Below are 23,498 nucleotides of genomic sequence, written 5' to 3'. Positions count from 1 at the left end.
AACTACAGCACAGCTCAAGGCAACGCCGGATCCTTAACCCACTGAGCAAGGCCAGGGATCTAACCAGAAACCTCATGGTTCATAGTCAGATTCGGTAACCACTACACCATGACGGGAACTCCATGGATCCAGGCCATTTCTGCAACCTGCATCAGAGCTCATGGCAATGCTGAAACCTTAACCCACTGAGGGCGGCCAAGGACCGAGCCCACATCTTCATGGATACTAGTTGGGTTTGTTACCACTGAGCCACAGTGGGAACACAAGGGCAAGATATATATATATATATATATATATAAATATTTTATTTATTTGTTTATAAATTTGTTTTGTTTTTTAGGGCTGCACCCGAAGTATATGGAGGTTCTGAGGCTAGGGGCAAATCGGTGCTACAGCTTTGGGTTTAAGCCACAGCCAAAGCAAGGCAGGATACCAGTCACATCTATGACCTACACCAGAGCTCTTGGCAATGCCAGATCCTTAAACCCCTGAGCATGGCCAGGAATCGAACCTGCAACCTCATGTTTCCTAGTCTGAGGCCTATACTTTCCACAGAGGGGAGGTGAGGTGGGGTCTGACAGGGGGCAGGCTCTCCTCTGTGACCCAGGGTGCCTGCAGGGGCTTGGCGGCAGTGGGGGGCTCTGCAGGCAGGTGGGAGGGGTTGTGTCTACTCTGGCTCCCCCTGGGTGCCAGGTGGGACCTGCCAGCACCCCCCCTCTGCCATCAAAGCTCCACCATCTTTGGATTCATGGTGGTTTTGGCTTCAGGACCTCAGGGGGCTGTGTCTGTGCAGACAGGAGCTGGGTTTCCTGACAGTGGAGGTGACCCTGGGAGGACAACGTAAGGAGAACTGAGGAAACATGGGGAGACGCTTCCTAGGTGGGACTGAGTTCCGAGGGTGTCTGTTTCAGAGGATGCAAGAGGGGCTCCATGTGGAAAACTGGGTTTTTGGTTGGATTTGTGTGCAGTAGAGAAATCATGTGGTAGGTGGAGGCCAGGTTTCCTGGCACCGTTTCCAGTGGAGGCTGTCCTTCCCCGTGGTGTGTCCTTGTCCCCTTGTCCAAAGTTATCTGACCCCACCATGAGGATTTAGTTCTGGCTCACTGGTGTTCCTCTCCTCTGGGCAGCCGTTTTGCTGCCAGCGCCACCCTGTGTTGGTGACTGAAGCTTCACCGTATAGTGTGAAGTGAGGGGGAGAGATGGCTCCAGCCTGTTCTCTCTGAGGATCCCTTTGGCTCTTTTGGGTTCCACACAAAGAACAGAAGGATTTGCTCTTTGATGGAAACAGCTTCATGTGCCTGGTCTCTGAAGATGGAGGCTCCGTTACCTGCAAACAGGTGGTCACACAGCAGAAACTTTTATGAATCCTTGTGGCCGTGGGAAGGAAGGGGATGAAAAGGCCTAAGGACTCAGGGTCATTTTGGAAGAATTCTTAGAACAAAACTTCATACAACCTTGATGCGATTCCATGACCAGTATTAAGAAATAGCATCAGATGTGTGCTCCCAGAGACGCTGTCTGTTGTTCCTCAGGGAGCATCAGTGTTGTTTCATTAAGAGCTCCAGAGGATTGTAAGGTGAGGCCAAGGAGGTGAGCATGTGAGCTCCTGCATGTGTTTGTGGGAGTTCCGAGCAAGCTTTAGCCCAAAGAGAGGCAAGAGAGTCTGCCCCATAGGGCTTCTGAAGGGAAAAGTCAGTGCGGTCCCCATACCCTATGTGAGCCGAATGTTGGGACATCTGTATGTGGATGAACACATGTATCCAAGCAGGAACAATCTCACTTTGTTCTCTATGTAGGAAGGGACTGTTCCTGAATCTTTTCTGAGACAAAGTCTGGAGAGTTTGGCCTTTTCAACATTTCAAAGTTGGCCTTGGAAATATAGCTTGTGGGTGTGGTGGACTCAGGTGAAATAGCTTTTACCTATGATGGTGGATTCTCAAGATGCTGATGTGATTCCTCCACACAGTACCGATGAGAAAGTGACCCAGAGCTGGAGGAAGAAGAGGAAGAAGAGGAGGAAATGGCAGCTTCTCAGGTAACCGTCCTGTCCTAGGTTGGAGTCTGTGTCTGCTTTTCCTCCTGAAATGCCATGAATTGAGAATGTCAGAATCATGAATTCTCTCCTTCTGATATTCTTGCCTGGTGAGGATGTTCTCAAGTACCTTTTCCTTGTGCACTTAGGGTAGTCAGGATCAGCTCTTAAAAAGGCTGTCACTCTGCCCCAGAGCCTTTTCAGCATTGTCTGTGCACAGGATCCCTGTGGAGCATGAATTGTCACGATGAATCATTACCTGTCAAGGGTTGAAACTATTCCGTTGGTGAGACATCACCATGGGAAGGCATGTCTATGACAGTTTTATGGCTCCCATGTCATCCCCTTTAAGGGAGGTAGAGATATGGTAGAGAATACTACTGTTTCAAATATATAGTATTGAATGTTTGAAGACATTAAAAACATTAAAACCATTTCTTTTGACTTGCTGCTTTCATCTTGAGTCACATAATGACCTCAGCTTTGGCCCATGGCATGTGCCCTTTCCATTTCAGGGACTTCTGAGAGTCGAGGATGTGGCCATCGATTTCTCTCCAGAGGAGTGGGAATGTCTGGACCTCGGTCAACGGGACCTGTACAGAGATGTGATGATAGAGATCTGTAGGCACCTGGTCTCCTTGGGTGAGGACCCCTTCCTTCCAGAATTCCTTTTCTCCCACTGGGTGTGGGATCCTGCATTTGCAGAATGTCTCCTGCCATTTTCTTGCCCATACAAGAGATTTTCAGACCCCACCATTTTAGGAATAACTGAGAGATGGTGGGTGCAGGTAGAAAGGCTTCATAATGAGGCATCCTCATTGTAACCGAAGTCCTCCTTGAGGAAAGCGGCCTCCTTCACTTTAGATTATTTGCAGTTCTGGAAGTTCATATGTATGAAGAGCTCTGCCGGCCTCTTAAAATCAGATTTGGACCCTTTACTTTTGACTCAGTAGTACTTAGATGGGGAAGAGAGGAACTGCTTTTTACCTGTCAGTCAGGGTCTGAAATGTGCTTTCAAAAGGCAGTATCTGGGGAAATCACTGCCTAGAATGTTTTGCCATTCCACAGTGCCATCTCTTGCACCTGAGTCCAATCCTAGATTGGATATTGGTGAATCTCTAGGAAAACATGTGTTTTTCTTTCCAATGAACAGAGTATGTTATCTCTAAGCCAGACCTGGTTCGCTTGTTGGAGCAAAAGACAGATCCCTGGGATGTGAAGGGAATGGAGACAGTAGCCATACAGCCAGGTATGTGTGCATGGGTGAAGCAGATGACCCAGGAATCTTAAAATTGGCTTTGGGAAGATGTGCTTCAATGGCACTGATTTTTGAGAAACACGGGTTTATTCTGTCTCTGTCTTAGAGCGACATCTGCTGCCAAAATCTTGTGTTCCTTAGCCCTCCATGTGTTCTCCTTCACCATGGAGGATTCTCTCTCACATCCACATGGAGAGCCAGAATCCTGGTCTTGACTTGTGAGGACCTGAATGTCCTGGCTGTTCTTTTTTTATTTTCCTCTTTTCTGACTCCTTTACGGCCATACCTGGGAAACTGGAGGTTCTCAGACTAAGAGTCGAATCAAAGTTGTAGCTGCCACCTCATCCACAGCAATTCAGGATCTGAGCTGTGTTTGTGACCTACACCACTGCTCATGGTAATGCTGGATCTTTAGCCTACTGAGTGAGGCTAGGGGTTGAACCCGTGTCCTCATGCTTCCTAGTCAGGTTCATTTCCTCTGAGCCACTATGGGAACTCCCACCTCGCTGTTCTTCCATTGCTTTTGGGTCCTAGTAAAGGCTGTGTACATTTCTGAATAACTTTTAAGCTCATTTGTCAAGTATTGTTTCTTTATCTAATCAGAAGTGTGTGAGCAGAGTTGTGGAAACATAGAATTTGTTGACTAAATTCTAGGAGTAGTGGGGACAGATATTGTATGTTTTCTGCTTTTAAATGTACAATCCTTTGGAAACCAAGGTTCAGACTAAGTCACTGTATCAAAGCATAATGCACCTTCCTAAATATAACCCTCAGATTTACTTTATTGTATCCTTATTGTGGTAGAAACTAACACGAGACATGTTAAATATATTTTCCCCACTTAGTGGTATAATAATATTTATATTTACTCAGAATTCTTCACTAAATTAATGCATAGTGGAATACAGATTATACCTCACAATCATTAAAATTCTTCATTCTTCTTGGAGTTCCCATCATGGCTCAGTGGTTAACAAATCTGACTAGGAACTGTGAAGTTACGGGTTCGGCCTTGCTCGATGGGTTAAAGCTCTGGTGTTGCTGTGAGCTGTGGTGTCGTTTGCAGACACAGCTCAGATCCTGCATTGCTGTGGCTGTGGCGTAGGCTGGTGGCTACAGCTCCAATTCGACCCCTAGCCTGGGAACCTCAATATGCCACAGGAGCAGCCCAAGAAATGGCTGGAAAAAAAAAGACCAAAAAAATAAAAAGTCTTCATTCTCCTTTAATTCTGTAATAACCATCCTTTTATAAATTTATCCTTTTTAACCTGAAGCTTCTCAGGAGTGTGTTCTGTGTTCACCCATACTCTTAGATGCAAAGGATTAATTATAACACATTCAAAATAGCTACATATTTGGTTAGAAGTAAATCAGATATTTAGTCATCACACTGTGTCTATGAAAATGTTTTGTTCATAAATATAAAATTACTTCAAGCAAAAAATAGTCTGTTTTTTAAAATCTGTTTCTGGAGTCCCTGTTGTGGCTCAGTGCATCAAGAACCCAACATATGGTGTTCCCCTTGTGGCACAGCAGAAATGACTCTAATTAGTATCCATGAGCATGCGTGTTCATCCCTGGCCTCACTATGATTTGACTCCCAATCTGGGAACTTCCATATGCTGTGAGCGAGGTCATTAAAAAAAAAAAAAAAGAGCACAACGTAGTGTCCCCGATGATGTGGGTTTTTTCCCTGGCCTCACTCAGTGGGTTAAGAATCTGACACTGACACAAAATGCAGTTTAGATCATGGATGTGGCTTGAATCTTCTGCATTTATGTGGCTTAAGCCATAGCTGCAGCTCCAGTTCAACCCCTATCTAGCCCATACATTGCAAGTGCATCCGTAAAAAGAAAAACAATCTATTTTCCTCATGGTGTAATGAATCATTCTATATTTAATTTCAAACATTTATTCTATGAGTATATGATTGTTTGCATATGCTACAACTTTCATGTTCTTAATTTATAAAGAAGGTTTTATTTGTATTCTAAAGAATGCATCACAACCTTTTTATTTTTGTATCTATTACAGCATTCTGTCTGTAATGGATTTCTTAAATTTAAATTTTTTTTGTCATTTAAATCCTTATTCATTCAAATTTTTAGTTGAGGTTTATATGACCAACTATAATCCATACTTTGTGAAATTCTCCTGCCTACAAAACATGCCACTGACTCAGAGTATTTGCTTCTTTTCATTTTTAAAAATGTTATTAGAATATAGTTGCTCTAAAAGGTTGTAATAATTTCTGCTGTACAAGAGAGTGATTGAGTTATACATATTCACACATCCACTCTTTTCCAGATTGTTTCCTTTATAGAGTATCACAGAATATTGGATAGATTTCCCTGTGCTTTATAGCAGGTCCCAGTTAGGCAGTTTTTCCATATATCACAGTGTGTATATGTCAATCCTCACCCCCCAATCTAGTCCTTCCCCCACTTTTCCCCTTTGGTAACCATAAGTGCGTTTTCAAAGTCTGTGTGTCTGTTGCTGTTCTGCAAATAAGTTCATTTGTTTACTTTAAGATTCCACATGTGAGTGATATCCTGATATTTGTCTTTTGCTGTCTAACTTCACTTAGTATGATAATCTGCAGGTCCATCCATGTTGCTTCACATGGCATTGTTTCAATCATTTTTACTGGTACTATTCCATTGTATATATTCATCATGCTCCTTTGTCAGTGGACATTTAGGTGGCTTACATGTCTTGGCAATTGTCAATAGTGCTGCAAAGAATATTGGGGTGCATGTATCTTTTTGAGTTAAGGTTTTTGTCTGGGTAGATGCCCAGAAGATGGATTGCTAGATCATATAGTAGTTCTGTTTTTCATTTTTTGGGCAAGCTGCATACTGTTTTCCGTAGTGGTTGTAGCAATTGAAATTCCCACCAACAGTGCTGGAGGGTTTGCTTTCCTTTGCACCCTCTCCAGCATTTAATGTTTGTAGTGTTTTTGAGGATGGCCCTTCTGGCTGGTGTAAGGTGGTACCTCATAGTAGTTTTGATTTGTATATCTCTAGTAATAGCAGTGTTGAACAGCTTTTCTTGAATTTGTTGGCCATCTGTATATCTTATTTGGAGAAATGTCTATTTAGATCCTCCCACGTTAGGGATGTTTCCAGCTTTTGCCTCTTCAGATATTTTCTCTGGTCCTTTCTCTCCCTCTTCAACTTCTAGCACTCCTGTAATGGAAGTATTGGTGCATTGCCTGTTGTCCCACAGTTCTCTTAGACTATCCTCATTTCTTTTCCTTCTGCTTCCTTTATTCCGTTGCACATCAGTGATTTGCAGCGGTCTGTCTTCCACTTTCCTTATTCATTCTGCTGCCTGCTGTATTGTGCTCTTGGTTCCTTCTCGTGAATTTTTCATTTTGGTTATCATGTAGTTCATGTCTGTTTGTTTATTCTTTAAATCTTCTATGTATTTGTGTGATATTCTTGTAATTTATCGATCTTTGCCCCCAGTTTTTTTTTGTTTCTGAGATCACGGATCATCTTTACTATTATTGCTCTGTTTTTTGTTTTTTTTTTTACGGCCATACTGATGGCATATGGAAGTTCCCAGGCTAAGGGTGCAATCAGAGCCATAGCTGACTGCCTACACCACAGCTCCTGGCAACACTGGATCCTTTACCCACTGAGTGATGGTGGGGATTGAACCCATGTCCTCATGGATACTCATCCGATTCCTTCCTGCTGAGCCACAATGGGAACCCCCTCATTAAAGTATTTTTAGTGTTGGTTGCTTGCCTCCACTTCACTTAGCTGTTTTCTGGGTTTTTGTCTTTTCCTTCATTTGGCACATGTTTCTCTGCTGTTTCATTTTGTCAAACTTTCTGTGTGGTGTCTTTTTGGCAGTCTACACAGTTGTGCCCTCTCTTGCTTCTGGATTGGGAAACTTTGTGGGTGAAGTTGATACAGGGGCTTGTGGCAGGCTTCCTGGTGGAAGGGACTGGTTCCTGCCCACAGGTAGGTGGACATGAGTCTTGTTCCTCTGGTGTGATTAGAAAGGTGGCTGTGTCCCTAGAGGACTTTAGGCAGCCTATTTTCTACTGGGTTCCATTCCTGTTTTTTGTTGGGCCTGGGGCTTCTCAGCCTTGATGGATGGGGTCTGAGTTTCCCAAAGTGGTGGCCTCCAGGGGAGCTCACACCTGTGCTTATTCCCTGGGCCCTCCAGCTCCAATGTCCTGGCCTTACAGTGAGCCACAGCTGAGCCCTCTTTGCCAGGAGAGCCTCCAAAAGCTGCAGGTAGGTCTAATGCAGACTCTTGTGGAGTCCCTGCTTTGTCCTGGGACCTAGTGCACATGAAAAGCTTTGTGTGCCCTGCAAGAGTAGAGTCTATGTTTCCTACAAACCTATTTAGCCCCTGTGCACAAGCCCCCCTGGCCTTCAGGGCCAAATGCTCTGGAGACCTTTCCTCCAAATGCCAGACCCCTGGTCTGGGAATCTGATAGGGTTTGGGAACTCCTGTTGGAGAGCCTCTACAATATAGTGATTTTCCAGTCTATGAGATGCCTCCCTGGTGGGCTCATATCGGTAAAGCTCCCCTACTGCCATCTTGATGTTGCTTCTTTGTCTTTGTGTGTAGGATATGTTTTTTCGCAGCTTCCAGTCTGTCTTGTTGATGATTGTTCAGCAGTTAGTTGTTATTTTGTTGTTTTTGTGAAAAGAGGTGAGTTCGAGGCTTTCTATTCTACCATTTTATATCTGAACCTGTGAAACATTTCCTTTTTTATTTTTGAATTGGTCCCATATATGATTTAATTCAAACTCACGGCGCCCTTTTTTCTTCCAGACAGTAAAAATTGGAGGTGTTAAGCCATAGAATCTATTGTAAAGATAACTTTGTGGGGATGACCTCTTTTTAAAAAATGACAAGCTCCCTCCTTTATGACATGGTTGCCTGATATGAACTAGGTATCTGGTTTTGCTAATTTGGGGATGCATTTTATAACATTTATCTACAAGAGCAAACAGAAGCGACCCTGCCCAAACATTCTCACTAGGTGTATCTGGGTAGCCATCTCTTAAGTCAACCACATACCCCAGACACACAGTTCACAACCTGACAGACAGTCAACTGAAGTGCTGACCACGCAGGTGCCGAGATTCTGATGTGTACCTAGTTAGCCTTAACTTTCATGAATCATTGATTCTACCTCAAGTAAAGTTTGTTTTTTTTTTTTGGTCTTTTTGTCTTTTCTAGGGCCACTCCCACAGCATATGGAGGTTCCCAGGCTAGGGGTCCAATCAGAGCTGTAGCCACTGGCCTATGCCAGAGCCACAGCAACACGGGATCTGAGCCTCATCTGCAACCTACACCACAGCTCATGGCCACGCCGGATCCTTAACCCACTGAGCGAGGCCAGGGATTGAACCCACAACCTCATGGTTCCTAGTCGGATTCATTAACCACTGAGCCACAATGGGAACTCCCTACCTCAAGTAAAGTTTAACACTGCGCTTTTAAAGCTTGTCAGAATAAAACTTAAATATCTGCAAAGTTTTGTCTTAGTAAGAATATGAAGATAACCTATTCCTCTAGAATCACAGTGTGTGGGTCGAGCTAAGTCTTCAGATAGCTATTTACTGGGGCTCCAGTACTTTGGAAGTTTTAAGGATTTGCTTTCATTCCAACACATCATTGGTCTATACTGTGCTGCATGAAATTGGTCATTTTACTTCTAGGAATGTGAACACGGATTACCCTGGGGGAAAACGTATCTCGGGCCTTAGTACCATGACAGAGGTACTGAATTACATGCCACTTATCCATGGACATCCTTTTCTTTTTTTGGCCTCTCTGCAGGGACAGATCTGAGTTACCTATGCCACAGCTGCAACAGCACTGGATCCTTGAACTCACTGTGCTGGGCCTGAGATCGAACCTCCATCCTGACACTGAGGATACACGCTGACCCCATTATGACACAGCAGGAACTCCTGGGGAAGTCCTTTTCAAGGGAAATAAAGTTCAGGCTTGAATTCACTACCTAATTCTTGTAAGTATTCAGGCTATTGTAGCATGTAATTTGTTTTAAATATATCCCTGGGCTTTATCTATGTCTATTGATTGATTTTCCATTCAACTGTAATTCTCCTTGTGTTTTAACAAGCTATCTCACTATTATTATTTTTTTTTTGAATGAGGCAGGGAACAGCAAATCTTGGACTCAGGGCAGACACAGGAATGGGGGAGGGAGATGGGAAATATGAAATGAATTATGTTCAAAGTAAAAAGCCCATGGTGATGGAAATAAAACAGTAAAATCAACTAAAAGGAAATGTAAAATAAACTAGAAGGAAAATGCAGGGGAAACCCCCTCAGTATATTTTCTGTGTGCTACTGGATTCACTGACATCTTAAAAAAAAAATCTCTTTCGAGATTGGGTCACTTTGCTGTACAGTAGAAATTGACAGAACACTGTAAACTGGCTATAATGGAAAAAATAAAAAACATTTTAAAATGGAAAAAAAAAGCTCTCTCTCAAAACTTAAGTTCAAATCTCATGAACCATCTAATGAATAATGAATTCTGAACGTCATTCTGATTTAACGTAACATGTCGAGGACTCACCTCTAAGCCAATTAACTTTCATATAAAGTGCCATATACAAAGGCATGTTGATTTGCTGAAACAAGAAAACAAACAGAACAAACTTTTTCTGACTGCTACAACTGTCATCTTAAAAAAACCACTCTCTAGAATTTAAATAACTTATTTCTAGATGTAACCAAACAAAAGCATGTGTGTTAAGTATTCTTGTGTAGAAAAATGACTGGCACACAAAACCAGAGCCTGAATGTGTAATTCTGACTATGAATTTTATTTTATTGTCTTTTTGCCATTTCTTGGGCCGCTCCCACGGCATATGGAGGTTCGCAGGCTAGGGGTCCAATCTGAGCTGTAGCCACCAGCCTACCCAGAGCCATAGCAACGCTGGATCTGATCCGCGTCTGCAACCTACACCACAGCTCAGGGCAACACCAGATCCTTAACCCACTGAGCAAGGGCAGGGATTGAACTCGCAACCTCATGGTTCCTAGTCGGATTCATTAACCACTGTGCCACGATGGGAACTCCCCTGTATTGTTCTTAACTTTAATAAGCTTCTGAGTGTTTCTTCTTCTACACCGGTTAACTTCAATGCTACGTCTGTTTTTGGGAGCTGCCACCCAAAAGATACTGTCCAAAAGGCTGGAAATCTCCTCATTTCCATTAGTATCATTTGCTGGTTCTGTACATATAGCTGGACCTTGGACTGCCAATGCTGGTCCCCAAGGATGAATGGGAAGACCTAGCCTGTTGTTCTGAAGCTTCCGTTGCAGTTGTTCCCACCTATTCCGGAGAAGTCCCCGGGCTGCAGGCCATGGCAGAACCACCAGCAACAGCGTGGCGGGCGCCATGTTGCTCGCCTAAAAGCCACCAAAACATTTCTTTTTTTATAGATGCATAGTCCCTGTTCTACGTGATAATTACTTAGAAGGTTTATTTTTTAAGTGCATGTATATGCTGTGTTCAGATTCTGGGGCAATTAATTGTCTCATTTTTGCTTCACAGTTTCTTAAACAATTGCTTCCTTTTCTAGGACAGGTTTACCAAATCAGTTCATTTTCATTTTTCTTCCTGGTATATCAAGAATAGAAATGACAATTTTCAACTCAGTAGACTTAAGACAATATGATGTTGAATTCAAATTTGAATGCCCCATATATGTATTGCCAGTAAAACTGTTCTTGAATGATTACCCCTCCATTGTTCATTATTTCTGTAATTTCTTTTTCTTTCTTGGTTAATGGTCAGTGTTGTAGTTTGTCTTTATGAGTGCTTATGGAAACAGTCTAAATTAGGCCTCCATTTGTTGAGGAATTTATATGTCTTGTGTGAGAAGAACTTTTGAATTGGAAGTAATTATTGAAATGTTTATGATTTTGTCAATGTTAGGTGTTAATGCATTTTTAATTTTTGGAAAAAATAAGAAAAATACCATCTTAAGTATTTGAATTATACAGTCACGTTTGTTATTTATATTTGCATGTTTGTGCTAAAGAACCGCCAAAATTTTAACTTGAGAAAGAGACTCAGTACTCATTGAACAATCACCTTTTTGTCTTCCTCAGTTCCACTCTGAAGGTTGCCTTTAACCCAATGGATTGTTTCCTCAGATGTACCTATGTTTTTACATGTGATCTGATTTCATTTGACTCTTCTGCTTTTGGAAATTAAGCCCTGTCAGTTGGATGACTTGCAAACATTTTCTCCCATTCCATAGGTTGTCTTCTCTTCCTTTTTAGAATACATTTTACTGACGTATAGGAAATTTTAAAAATTGTGTTAGTTTCAGGTATACAGCAAAATATATCCTTTATCATATACATACACCAGTTCCTTCCTGGGTTCTTTGTCCATTTAAGTTATCACACAGGATTAAGTAGATTACTCTGACTATAGCGTAGGTCATTGTTACCTATCTCTTTTATATATAGCAGTGTTTGTATGTCAATCCCAATGCCCTGATTCATCTGCCCTCCCACCCCCACATTTACCACTTGGTCATGATAGATTTGGTTTCAGAATCATTGAGTAATTTCTTTTTTGTAAGTTCTAGTGTATCATTTCTATGTAATTACATATATTAGTGATCTCATATGATATTCATCTTTTTCTGTCTGACTTCATCTAGTATGATAATTTTGTGTGTGTGTGTGTTTTGAGGGCTGCACCCACGGCATATGGAGGTTCCCAGGCTAGAGGTATAATCAGAGCTGTAGCTGCCAGCCTATGCCACAGCCACAGCAATGCCAGATCCGAGCCACATCTGTGACTTACACCACAGCTCACGGCAGTGCCAGATTCTGAACCCACTGAGCGAGGTCAGGGATCGAACCTGTAACCTCATGGTTCCTAGTTGGATTCATTTTTGCTGCACCATGACGGGAACTCCGCATATGCGTTTTCCATATTCTGCATTCATTCCCTCCTCTTTCTGTGATTGCTTGTTTTGATATCATATTTGTCTGTGGATGAGTCCCCATTTTTATTTTATGTTTGCCTTTACTGGTGAGCTTTCCCATTGATCAATTTCTTGTTTCTACTTTTGGGTTTTCTTCCTTTTCACCTAAGAAGTTCCTTTAGCTTTTGCTGTAAAGCTGGCTTGGTGGTGCTGAATTCTTTGAGCTTTTGCTTGTCTGTAATATTTTGGATTTCTTTGTTCAATATGAATGAGAACCTTGCTGGGTAGAGTATTATTGTTTAAAGGTTTTTCCCTTTCATCAGTGTAACTAATATCTTGCCACTCCCTTCTGGCCTGTAGAGTTTCTGCTGAAAAACCAGCTAATAACTTTATGGGAATTACCTTGTGTGCTATTTATTGCTTTTCCCTTGTGGCTTTTACTGTTGTTCTATTGTTCCCATATTTAAATTTTGTCAATGGGATTAATATGTGTCTTGATGTGATTCTCCTTGGGTTTATCATACATGGTGATTTCTGTGCTTGCTATACTTCGCTGAGTGTTTCCTTTCCCCTATTAGGGAAGTTTACATCTATAATCTCTTCACATATTTTCTCAGGGCCATTCTCTCTTTTGTCCTGGGATACCTGTGATGTGAATATTGGTACATTCAGTGTTGTATTGTAGACAGTCCTCATTTCTTTTTTTTTTAATTTTTTAATTTTTTTCCTGCTGTATAGCATGGGGATCAAGTTATTCTTATATGTATACATTTTTTCCCCCATCCTTTGTTCTGTTGCAATATGAGTATCTAGACATAGTTCTCAATGCTACTCAGCAGGATCTCCTTGTAAATCTATTCTAAATTGTGTCTGATAACCCCAAGCTCCCACTCCCTCCCTCTCCTGTCGGGCAGCCACAAGTCTTTTCTCCAAGTCCATGATTTTCTTTTCTGTGGAGATGTTCATTTGTGCTGGATATTAGATTCCAGTTATAAGTGATATCATATGGTATTTGTCTTTGTCTTTCTAGCTCATTTCACTCAGGATGAGAGTCCCTAGTTCCATCCATGTTGCTGCAAATGGCATTATGTCATTCTTTTTTATGGCTGAGTAGTATTCCATTGTGTATATATACCACCTCTTCCGAATCCAATCATCTGTTGATGGACCTTTGGGTTGTTTCCATGTCTTGGCTATTGTGAATAGTGATGCAATGAACATGCGGGTGCATGTGTCTCTTTTAAGTAGAGTCTTGTCCGGATATATGTCCCAAGATTGGGATTGCGGGGTCATATGGAAGTTCTATGTATAGATTTCTAAGGTATCTCCAAACTGTTCTCCATAGTGGTTGTACCTGCTTACATTCCCACCAACAGTGCAGGAGGGTTCCCTTTTCTCCACAAGCCCTCCAGCACTTGTTATTGGTGGACTTATTAATGATGGCCATTCTGATTTGTGTGAGGTGGTATCTCATGGTAGTTTTGATGTGCATTTCTCTTATAACCAGCGATGTTGAGCATTTTTTCATGTGTTTGTTGGCCATCTGTATATCTTCCTTGGAGAAATGTCTATTCAGGTCTTTTGCCCATTTTTCCATTGATTGATTGGCTTTTTTGCTGTTGCTTATATATTCTAGAGATTAAGCCCTTGTCAGTTGCATCATTTGAAACTATTTTCTCCGATTCTGTAAGGTGTCTTTTTGTTTTCTTTTGGGTTTCCTTTGCTGTGCAAAAGCTTTTCAGTTTGATGAGGTCCCATGGGTTTATTTTTGCTCTAATTTCTATTGCTTTGGGAGACTGACCTGAGAACATATTCATGATGTTGATGTCAGAGAGTGTTTTGCCTATGTTTTCTTCTAGGAGTTTGATGGTGTCCTGTCGTATATTTAAGTCTTTGGGCCATTTTGAGTTTATTTTTGTGCATGGTGTGAGGGTGTGTTCTAATTTCATTTCTTTGCATGCAGCTGTCCAGGTTTCCCAGCAATGCTTGCTGAATAGACTTTCTTTTCCCCATTTGATGTTCTTGCCTCCCTTGTCAAAGATTAATTGACCATAGGTGTCAGGGTTTATTTCCGGGTTCTCTATTCTGTTCCATTGGTCTGTCTGTCTGTTTTGGTACCAGTACCACACTGTTTTGATGACTGTGGCTTTGTAATGTTTCTTAAAGTCTGGGAAAGTTATGCCTCCTGCTTGGTTTTTGTTTCTCAGGATTGCTTTGACAATTCTGGGTCTTTTGTTGTTCCATATAAATGTTTGGATTGTTTGTTCTAGTTCTGTGAAAAATGTCCTGGGTAATTTGATAAGGGATTGCTTTGGGTAGTATGGCCATTTTTACAATATTGATTTTCCCAATCCAGGAACATGGAATATCTTTCCATTTCTTAACATCTTCTTTGATTTCTTTGATTAAAGTTTTATAGTTCTCAGCATATAAGTCCCTTAGCTCCTTGGTCAGGTGTATTCCGAGGTATTTGATTTTTTGAGGTGCAGTTTAAAAAGGTATCGTATTTTTGTATTCCTTTTCTAATATTTCATTGCTGGTAAACAGAAATGCAACTGAGTTCTGAATGTTAATCTTATATCCTGCTACTTTGCTGAATTTATTAATCAGTTCAAGGAGTTTTTGGGTTGAGTTTTTAGGATTTTCTATGTGTAGTATCATGTCGTCTGCATACAGTGACAGTTTTATCTCTTCTCTTCCTATATGGATGCCTTTTATTTCTTTTGTTTGTCTGATTGCTGTGGCTAGGACTTCCAAAACTATGTTGAAGAGCAGTGGTGAGAGTGGGCATCCCTGTCTTGTTCCAGATTTGAGTGAGAAGGCTTTCAGTTTTTCCCCATTGAGGATTATATTTGCTGTGGGTTTATCATAAATGGCTTTGCTTATGTTTAGGAATGTTCCCTCTATACCCACTTTGGCGAGGGTCGTGATCATGAATGGATGTTGGACTTCATCAAATGCTTTTTCTGTGTCTATTGAGATGATCATACGATTTTTGACTTTTCTTTTGTTAATATGGTGTATGATGTTGATTGATTTGCATATGTTGAACCATCCTTGTGAACCTGGGATGAACCCTACCTAGTTATGGTGTATAATTTTTTTGATATGTCGTTGGATTTGGTTGGCTAAGATTTTGTTGAGAATTTTTGCATCTATATTCATCAAAGATATTGGCTGATAGTTTTCTTTTTTGGTGGTATCTCTGTCTGGTTTTGGAATGAGGGTGATGGTGGCATCATAGAATGTCTTTGGGAGTATTCCTTCTTCTTCAACCATTTGAAAGAGTTTAAGGAGGATGGGCACCAGATCCTCTTTATATGTTTGATAGAATTCACCTGCAAAGTCATCTGGTCCTGGACTTTTATTTGTAGGGAGTGTTTTTATGACTTCTTCAATTTCATTTCTAGTGATGGGTCTGTTCAGTTGGTCTGTTTCTTCTTGATTCATGTTCAGCAGGCTGTAAGATTCTAGAAAATTGTCCATTTCTTCCAGATTGTCACATTTGTTGGTGTATCACTGTTCATAGCATTCTCTTATGGTTTTTTTTTTTTTGTCTTTTTGCTATTTCTTTGGGCCACTCACGTGGCATATGGAGGTTCCCAGTCTAGGGGTCAAATTGGAGCTGTAGCCACTGGCCTACACCAGAGCCACAGCAACTCAGGATCCAAGCTGTGTCTGCAACCTACACCACAGCTCACGGCAATGCCAGATCGTTAACCCACTGAGCAAGGGCAGGGACCAAACCCGCAACCTCATGGTTCCTAGTCGGATTCGTTAACCACTGCGCCACGATGGGAACTCCCTCTTATGTTTTTTTGTATTTCTGCAGTATCCGTTGTGATTTCTCCTTTTTCATTTATAATTTTGGTTATTTGAGTTCTTTCTCTCCTCTTTTTAGTGAGTCTGGCCAGGGGTTTGTCAATTTTATTTACCTTTTCAAAGAACCAGCTCTTAGTTTTATTAATTTTCTCTATTGTTTTTTGAGTCTCTATTTTATTGATTTCTTCTTTGATCTGTATAATTTCCTTCCTTCTGCTGACTTTAGGTCTTTTTTGTTCTTCTTTTTCTAGTTCGTTTAGGTGGAGGGTTAAGCTGTCAATTTGGGACCTTTCTTCTTTTTTGAGAAAGGCCTGTATCGCTATAAATTTCCCTCTGAGCACTGCTTTCACAGCATCCCATAGATTTTGAGAGGTTGTGTCTTCATTATCATTTGTTTCAAGGTAGTTGTTAATTTCCTTCTTGATTTCCTCATTGGCCCATTGGTTTTTTAGTAGCATGTTGTTTAGTCTCCATGTAGTAGGTTTTTCCTCATTTCTTTTCCCATGGTTGATTTCTAATTTCATGACATTGTGGTCAGAGAAGATACTTGAGATAATTTCTATGCTCCTACATTTGTTGAGGTTAGCTTTGTGTCCCAATATGTGGTCGATTCTTGAGAATGTTCCATGTGCATTTGAGAAGCATGTGTATTCTGATTTTTTTGGATGTAGTGTCCTGAAGATATCAATGAAGTCTAACTTTTCTATTGTTTCCTTTAGGATCTCTGTTGCTTTATTGGTTTTCTGTCTAGAGCATCTGTCCATTGGTGTGAGTGGGGTATTAAAGTCTCCTACTATGATTGTAGTCCCATCGATTTCTCCCTTTATGTCTGTTAATATTTGATGTATGTATCTGGGTGCTCCTGTATTTGGGGCATATATGTTGATGATAGTAACATCCTCTTCTTGGATGGATCCCTTAATCATTAAAAAGTGTCCTTCTTTGTCTTTCTTTGTGTCTTTTGTTTTAATGTCTATTTTACCTGATATGAGTGTTGCAACTCCTGCTTTCCTGTCATGTCTATTGGCATGAAATATTTTTTCCCACCCCTTCACTTTCAATCTATATGTATCCTTTGTCCTAAGGTGAGTTTCTTGTAGGCAGCATATTGAAGGTTTTTGCCTTTTGATTGGAGCATTCAGTCCATTGACATTTAAGGTGATAATTGATAGATGATTATTTATTGCCATTTTGAACCTCGTGTTCCAGTTGATTCTATGTTTCTCCATTCTCCCTTTTTTTTTTTTTTTTGGTTGGATGGTCTCTGGTTATTATCTGTTTGAGTGGTTTTTTTGGTTTGATTTGTTTTTTTTTCCCATTTTTTATGAATGCAGTGTTTGGTTTTGGCTTGTGGTTGCCCTGTTTTTTAAGTATGCTAACCCCTTCCTATAATTGTGTGTTTTAGCCTGATGGTCCTGTAGGTTCAAACACTTCATTACTATATTAAAACTAAGAAGAGAAACAAACAGCGACAAAAAAGGGTCTATTTATTTCCTAACATCCCTTGCCCACATTTTATGATTTTGATGACTCTTTTTTTCTTTTAATTTTATTTTGTTTGAAACATGTTCATGATTAAATCCGTATGCTGGCTTATTTGAGTGACTGCTCTCTGATTGTGGTTTCTCCATCCTATTTCTTCCTCTTCTTTTTTTTTTTTTTTTTTGTTGTTGTTGTTGCTGTTGTTGTTGCTATTTCTTGGGCCGCTCCCGTGGCATATGGAGGTTCCCAGGCTAGGGGTCGAATCGGAGCTGTTGCCGCCGGCCTACGCCAGAGCCACAGCAACGCAGGATCCGAGCCGCGCCTGTGACCTACACCACAGCTCATGGCAACGCCGGATTGTTAACCCACTGAGCAAGGGCAGGGACCAAACCCGCAACCTCATGGTTCCTAGTCGGATTCGTTAACCACTGCGCCACGACGGGAACTCCTTCTTTTTTTTTTCTTTTCCTTTTTCCTCCGTTTCTTTCCTTCCTTTCTTTTTGGTTTAGAGAAGCCCTTTCAGTATTTCTTTTAGCCTGGGTTTTGTATTGCTGTATTCTTTTAGTTTTTGTTTTTTGGAAAAAAATTTTATTTCTCCTATTTTAAATGATATTCTTGCTGGATAGAGTATTCTAGGTTGCATATTTTTTCCTTTGAGCACTTTAAATATCTCTTGCCATTCCCTCCTGGCCTGTAGTGTTTCTGTAGAGAAATCAGCTGATAACCTTATGGGGGTTCCCTTGTAGGTAACATTATGCTTTTCTCTTGCTGCCTTTAGGGTCCTCTCTTTATCACTAACTTTTGCCATTATAATGTGTCTTGGTTTGGGTCTATTTGGGTTCAATTTGTTTGGGGCCGTCTGTGCTTCCTGTATCTTGAACCCAGTATCCTTTAGATTTGGGAAGTTTCCAGTGATAATTTCTTCAAATATATTTTCCATTCCCTTATCTTTTTCTACTCCTTCTGGAGTTCCTATTATGTGTAGATTGGCCAGCTTTATATTATCCCATAGGTCTCTTATATTGCTTTCCTGTTTTTTGATTTGGTTTTCTGTCTGCTGACCTGATTGGGTGATTTCCCTTATTCTATCTTCCATATCACTGATTCGTTCTTCTGCATTATTCATTCTGGTTTTTACTGCCCGTAGGTCAGTTTGTATCTCTGCAAATGAATGTTCTAGTTTTTCTTAGCTCCTCCTTATATTTTCTAGTTCCTTTCTGAGGGTATCTGCATTACTGTTCATATCCTCTCTTAATTCCTTCAGTATTTTCATTATTTCTCTTTTGAACTCCAGGTCTGTCAGACTGCAGAGATCTGTTCCATTGTTGACTGCTATAGGTGAGTTCTCCTGTTGGTTTAGCTGGGGGTGGTTTCTCAGCTTCTTCATCTTGCTTGTTGTTTTCTTTTTCCTGGTGGAGTTGTACTCTCCATGGGCAGGCAGTGTTTGCCTTGTCACTGCCGTGGAATGTTTCCTGAGGGCTGGCATTGTTGGTCAGTCTTTGTTGAGTCAGTGTGGCTTTTCTGGAGTGTGGGTGGGGCTGACAGGGTCTCTCTGAAGCAAAGGAGGACTTCCTGAGGGCAGACAGGACTGGGAGGTCCACACCACGATGGGAGCAGATTTCACTCGGCCGGGCAGAGCTTGCTCTGGTGTTTTTAGGCTGTGGGGCTCTTGCAGGGGGCTGGCAGTGCTGGGCAGCTTTTCCACAGGAGCACAGCACCCCCCAAGGGCTGGAGCAGCTATCTGGATCACTGAGAACCCAAGAGGCTCTTCCCCAGGGCAGCCCAACTTGGAAGGATTGTCTGAGTATGTAGGCAGATCTTTTCAAAGCCCAGCCAAGCTTGTTCTAGCTTTTCTGCACTTCAGGCCTTTCCCTGGGGGCTGGTGGTGTTTGGTGCTGCTCTGAGGGGGTGTAGCCCCTCCAAAGAGCAAGCAGGCCAGGGCAGGGACAGCCCCTGTGGTGGTAGGCTTCAGGCAGTTGTTGAGGCCATCCCTCCTGGATGGCAGGTAGCCCCATGTCTGGTGTGTGTATAAGGGGTGGTGAGGGGATGCACTGGGAAGCACAGCTTTCTGATAGCTGGCAGGCCAGTAAACTCGCTGTGGCATGGGGAGTATTCTATGGGGGCCCACCCCTTCTTCTATCCCCTCCCCAACACTGGCACAGACCCAGCTCTTCTCCCAGGTTCTCTCTGATGTGGCTTTCCACTTCCCTGCCCTTATCATATTGCTCTCTGCCCCCATGATGCTCTGTTTTCTAGTCTCCCAGGCAGTCTCTGCCCCATCAAACTTGACAGACTGGTTTCTAGAACTCCCAAGCAGTCTCTGCTCCACCCCCACCCCAGCCTTTTCCCAGGGACTAACCTCCAGAGCTGAGGTCTCAGTGCCCAGCCCCCACCCAGGAGTCTCAATTTTTGGTGACTGTGCCAGTAGTTCAGATGGCTTGGTTCAGTTCTCGCTCTGCTTTTCAGAACTCTGACTTACTGCTACACTCTTCTCTGAATCTGGAGATTCCTCCAGTTCAGTTGATGTTTCCATCAAGTAGGTGACTTTCCAGGGTGTGGGATCCCTTTCTCCTCCACAGTTCCCTTTTGGGAGCACCCTTCCAGCTTGGATTCACATTCTCTCACTCTCCTCTTTTCTCTTGTTTTACCTAGTAATGTCACAAGATTCTTGCCATTATTGGAGTTTCAGGTCTTCTGCCAGCGATTGGTTGCCATTCTGTGCGAGTCATTTATCCTGTAGATGTGTTTTTTTTGTTGCGTTTGTAGGAGAGGGCAAGCGTGTCCCCCTACTCTTCCACCATCTTGCCTCTTCTCCTCATTTCTTTTTATTCTTTTCCATGGCATTGATTTCCACTACTCTGTTTTCCACCTCACTAATTCATCTCTGCCTCAGTTATCATGCTGTTGATTCCTTCTAATGTATTTTTCCTTTCGGTTATTCCATTATTCCATTATTCGTTTTTGTTTGCTTATTCTTTAAATGTTCTAGCTCTTTTTGTTACACAGCTTTTGTAACTTCTTGATTTGTGTATCCATTCTTTTCCTGGGATCTTGGATCATTCTATCATTACTTTGAGTTCTTTTACAGGTAGGTTGCCTAGTTTCCCTCAATGAATTGTTTTTGGGTTTTTCATCTTGTTTCTTTGTCTGAAGCATATTTCTCAGTTGTTTCATTTTGTGTAATTATCTCTGCTTGTGGACTTCTCTCCATAGGCTTCAGGGTTTGAGTTCTTCTGGTTTCTCATGTCTGCCATCTGGTGGGTGAGTTGGGCCCAGCAGCTTATGCAGGCTTTCTGGTTGGAGGGCCTGGTGCCTTCCCACTTGTGGTTGGAACTGGGTTTTGTCCATCTGGTGGTCAGAGCTGTGACATGGAGTGTACTGATTGATGGCTTTCATTTCAGTATGATTTTAGGCAGCCTGTCAGCTCTCCACAGCATATTATGGCCTTTATCCTCTTAATAGGCAGTGTACTTGAGATTGTACTGACTTCACTGAGCAAGCCTTTCTGTTTGCTTTTTGTTTTTCACTGCCCTCTTAGGGTCTGCTCTCTGTTGTTGGAGTAGGAAACTGTTTCAGAGCTGTGATTCTGATCTTCAGTGTGAGGTAGGGGGGTTTGCAGCAATCCACCTGGGAAAAGAGCCACTGAGTATTCCTCTGCTGGAGGTGTTCACCCGTGAGTCTGCCCTGTTTTGTCACCTTTTCCTCATTGTGTGGGCACCCAGAGGACACTGTTTTTGGCACTGTTCCAGAACCTACCTTAATCATGGGTATGTCAGTTATAGGCCCTGGTGTCTCTCAGTCATTGTTTTCTCTAGGTCACCAGTGTAGATCCACTAAGGTCAGGGCCCAGGATTGCAGTATTCATGCATCTGGGCCTGCTCTGTGATTTATGGAGGCAGCTCAGACACTGGCCTTGTCCAACCCCCAGGTAAATATGCCCACAAAGCTTTCAGTGCTCAAGCTAGACCAGTCTCAGGTGTGCGACCACTCATTGTCCATTCAGATTGTTCCACCAGCACTGAATTAATAAGGCTGGCAGTGAAGGTGTATGTCTGTCTTTTGTGCAGTTGAGAGGAGATTTCAGCTCTTCTTACTTCATTGTAACACTGTTTTAGTATGGGTCCCTATGGTCTCTTAGTGTGTGTGGGAAATGGTTCCTTAGTATACCATTTCCCCCTTTGTAGCACATGTGCAGATGTGGCCATCTTGTGCCTTGTCCTGAAGTTCTCTGTATAGTAGCTCACTTGCACAACCAAGCCAGGCAGGACTAGAGATGTAGTCCATGAATGTGGTATCAGTGGATTCCACAACCCTTCATGGAGCCTGGTGATGGCCAGTGGTTGTGATTTTGTGACATCTTTTGAGTTTCCTCTGCAGAGTGTCATGGCATCTCTGTACAGTGACAGTTTTCTATGTTCCTTTCCAATTCTGATGCCTTTATTTCTTTGTCTTTTCTGATTGCTGTGGCTATGTTGAGGAGAATTGGTGAGATTGGAGATCCTTGTCTTGTACCCTATTAGGAGGGAAGGCTTTCAATTTATCACTGTTGTGTATTATATTGGATGCGAGTTTGTCCTAGATAAATTTTATTATGTTCTGTTCCTCTGTACCCATTGTGGTAAAAGATTTTCTCATGAATGTTTGTTGAATTTTATCAAGTGCTTTTTCTGCATCTATTTTGATGGCCATGTGTTTTTTTACTTTACTTATGTGGTGCATCACATTCATTGATTTGTGTATGTTAAATCATCATTGTGAAGTTGAGGTGAGTCCCTCTTGGTTGTGGTATATGATCTTTTTGTGTGCTGTTGGATTCTGTTTCCTCGTATTTTGTGGAGGATTTTTGCATCTATTCATCAAAGATGTTGACCTATAATTTTCTTTTTCTGTGGTATCATAAGTCTGATTTTGGTATCAAGGTGATGGTGAGTTTATATGCTGTCTTTGGTCATGTTCCCTCCTCATCAATTTTTTGGAAGCATTTGAGAGAAATTAGTATTAGTTCTTCTCTATATGTTTGGTAGAATTCTCCTGTGAAGGCATCTGGTTTTGGACTTTTGTTTGTAGGGAGTTTTTGTTTTTGATTGTTTTGTTTTTTACAGATACTCTTTCACTTCTAGTGATTGGTCTGTTCAGATTATCTGTTTCTTTTATTCAGTTTTGGTGGTCTCTGTGCTTCTAGAAAGTTGTCCATTTCCTGTAGGTTGTTGAATTTATTGGCATGTAATTTTTCATAGTGTTTTCTTATGATTATTTAAATGTACATGATTACCAGTTGCTATTTCCCCTTTTCACTCTTATTTTATGTGAATTCTGTCTTGGTGAGCATGGCCAGAGGATTGTCCATTTTGTTTACCCTTTCAAAGAATTGTAACTTGGTTTTATTAATTTGTACAAATTTTATTTAATGAAAATTTTATAGCTCCGTTTGTAGCATATGGAAGTTCCTGGGATAGGGGTCAAATTGGAGCTGCAGCTGCCAGCCTATACCACAGCCACAGCAATGCCAGATTGAAGCCAAATATGCCCCCTAAACCATGGCTTGCAGCATTGTCAGATCCTTAACCCACTGACTGAGGCCAGGGATCAAACTCACATCCTCATGGACACTTATGTCAGGTTTTTAACCCACTGATCCACCACGAAATGGTATTTTTAAAATCTGTTTTAGTTATTTCCTCTCTGATCCTTATTATTTCCTTCAATGACTTTAGGTTTTGTTTGTTTTTCTAATTTATTTAGGTGGTAGGTTAGCTTACTTACTTGATATTTCCCCTGTTTTTTGAGAATGGCTGTATTGCTCTGAACTTCCCTTTAAGATGAATCTACTGCTTTAGGCAACTGAGCTTTTGCTTTCTTATCCAAGAAATTATTGCCTAGTCAAATTATATAAAACTTTTATATTTTCTTCTGTGATATTTATAATGATCTCTCTCTATACGGC

General features: G+C 41.6%; 1 protein-coding gene across 1 annotated transcript; it reads left to right on the top strand.

Annotated features, from left to right (window-relative positions):
* The first annotated feature begins 1,887 nt into the window (after nucleotides 1-1,887).
* On the top strand, nucleotides 1,888-3,512 carry LOC125137390 (KRAB domain-containing protein 5-like). Its single transcript, XM_047798097.1, has 4 exons — nucleotides 1,888-2,035; nucleotides 2,548-2,674; nucleotides 3,186-3,281; nucleotides 3,457-3,512. The coding sequence occupies exons 1-4, from the start codon at nucleotides 2,021-2,023 to the stop codon at nucleotides 3,510-3,512; spliced, it is 294 nt and encodes a 97-aa protein (XP_047654053.1). The 5' UTR covers nucleotides 1,888-2,020.
* Nucleotides 3,513-23,498: the final 19,986 nt, after the last annotated feature.

Source organism: Phacochoerus africanus, chromosome 10 (assembly GCF_016906955.1).
Source record: "Phacochoerus africanus isolate WHEZ1 chromosome 10, ROS_Pafr_v1, whole genome shotgun sequence".
Lineage (NCBI taxonomy): Eukaryota > Metazoa > Chordata > Mammalia > Artiodactyla > Suidae > Phacochoerus > Phacochoerus africanus.
Note: the sequence above shows the minus strand (reverse complement) of the source record. Positions and strands in the feature narration are given on the sequence as shown.

Coding starts and splice junctions, on each gene's coding strand:
- LOC125137390 (XM_047798097.1), top strand. Junction 2,675..3,185: donor TAGGCACCTGGTCTCCTTGG/GTGAGGACCCCT, acceptor TCCAATGAACAG/AGTATGTTATCTCTAAGCCA. Junction 3,282..3,456: donor GACAGTAGCCATACAGCCAG/GTATGTGTGCAT, acceptor CTCCTTCACCAT/GGAGGATTCTCTCTCACATC.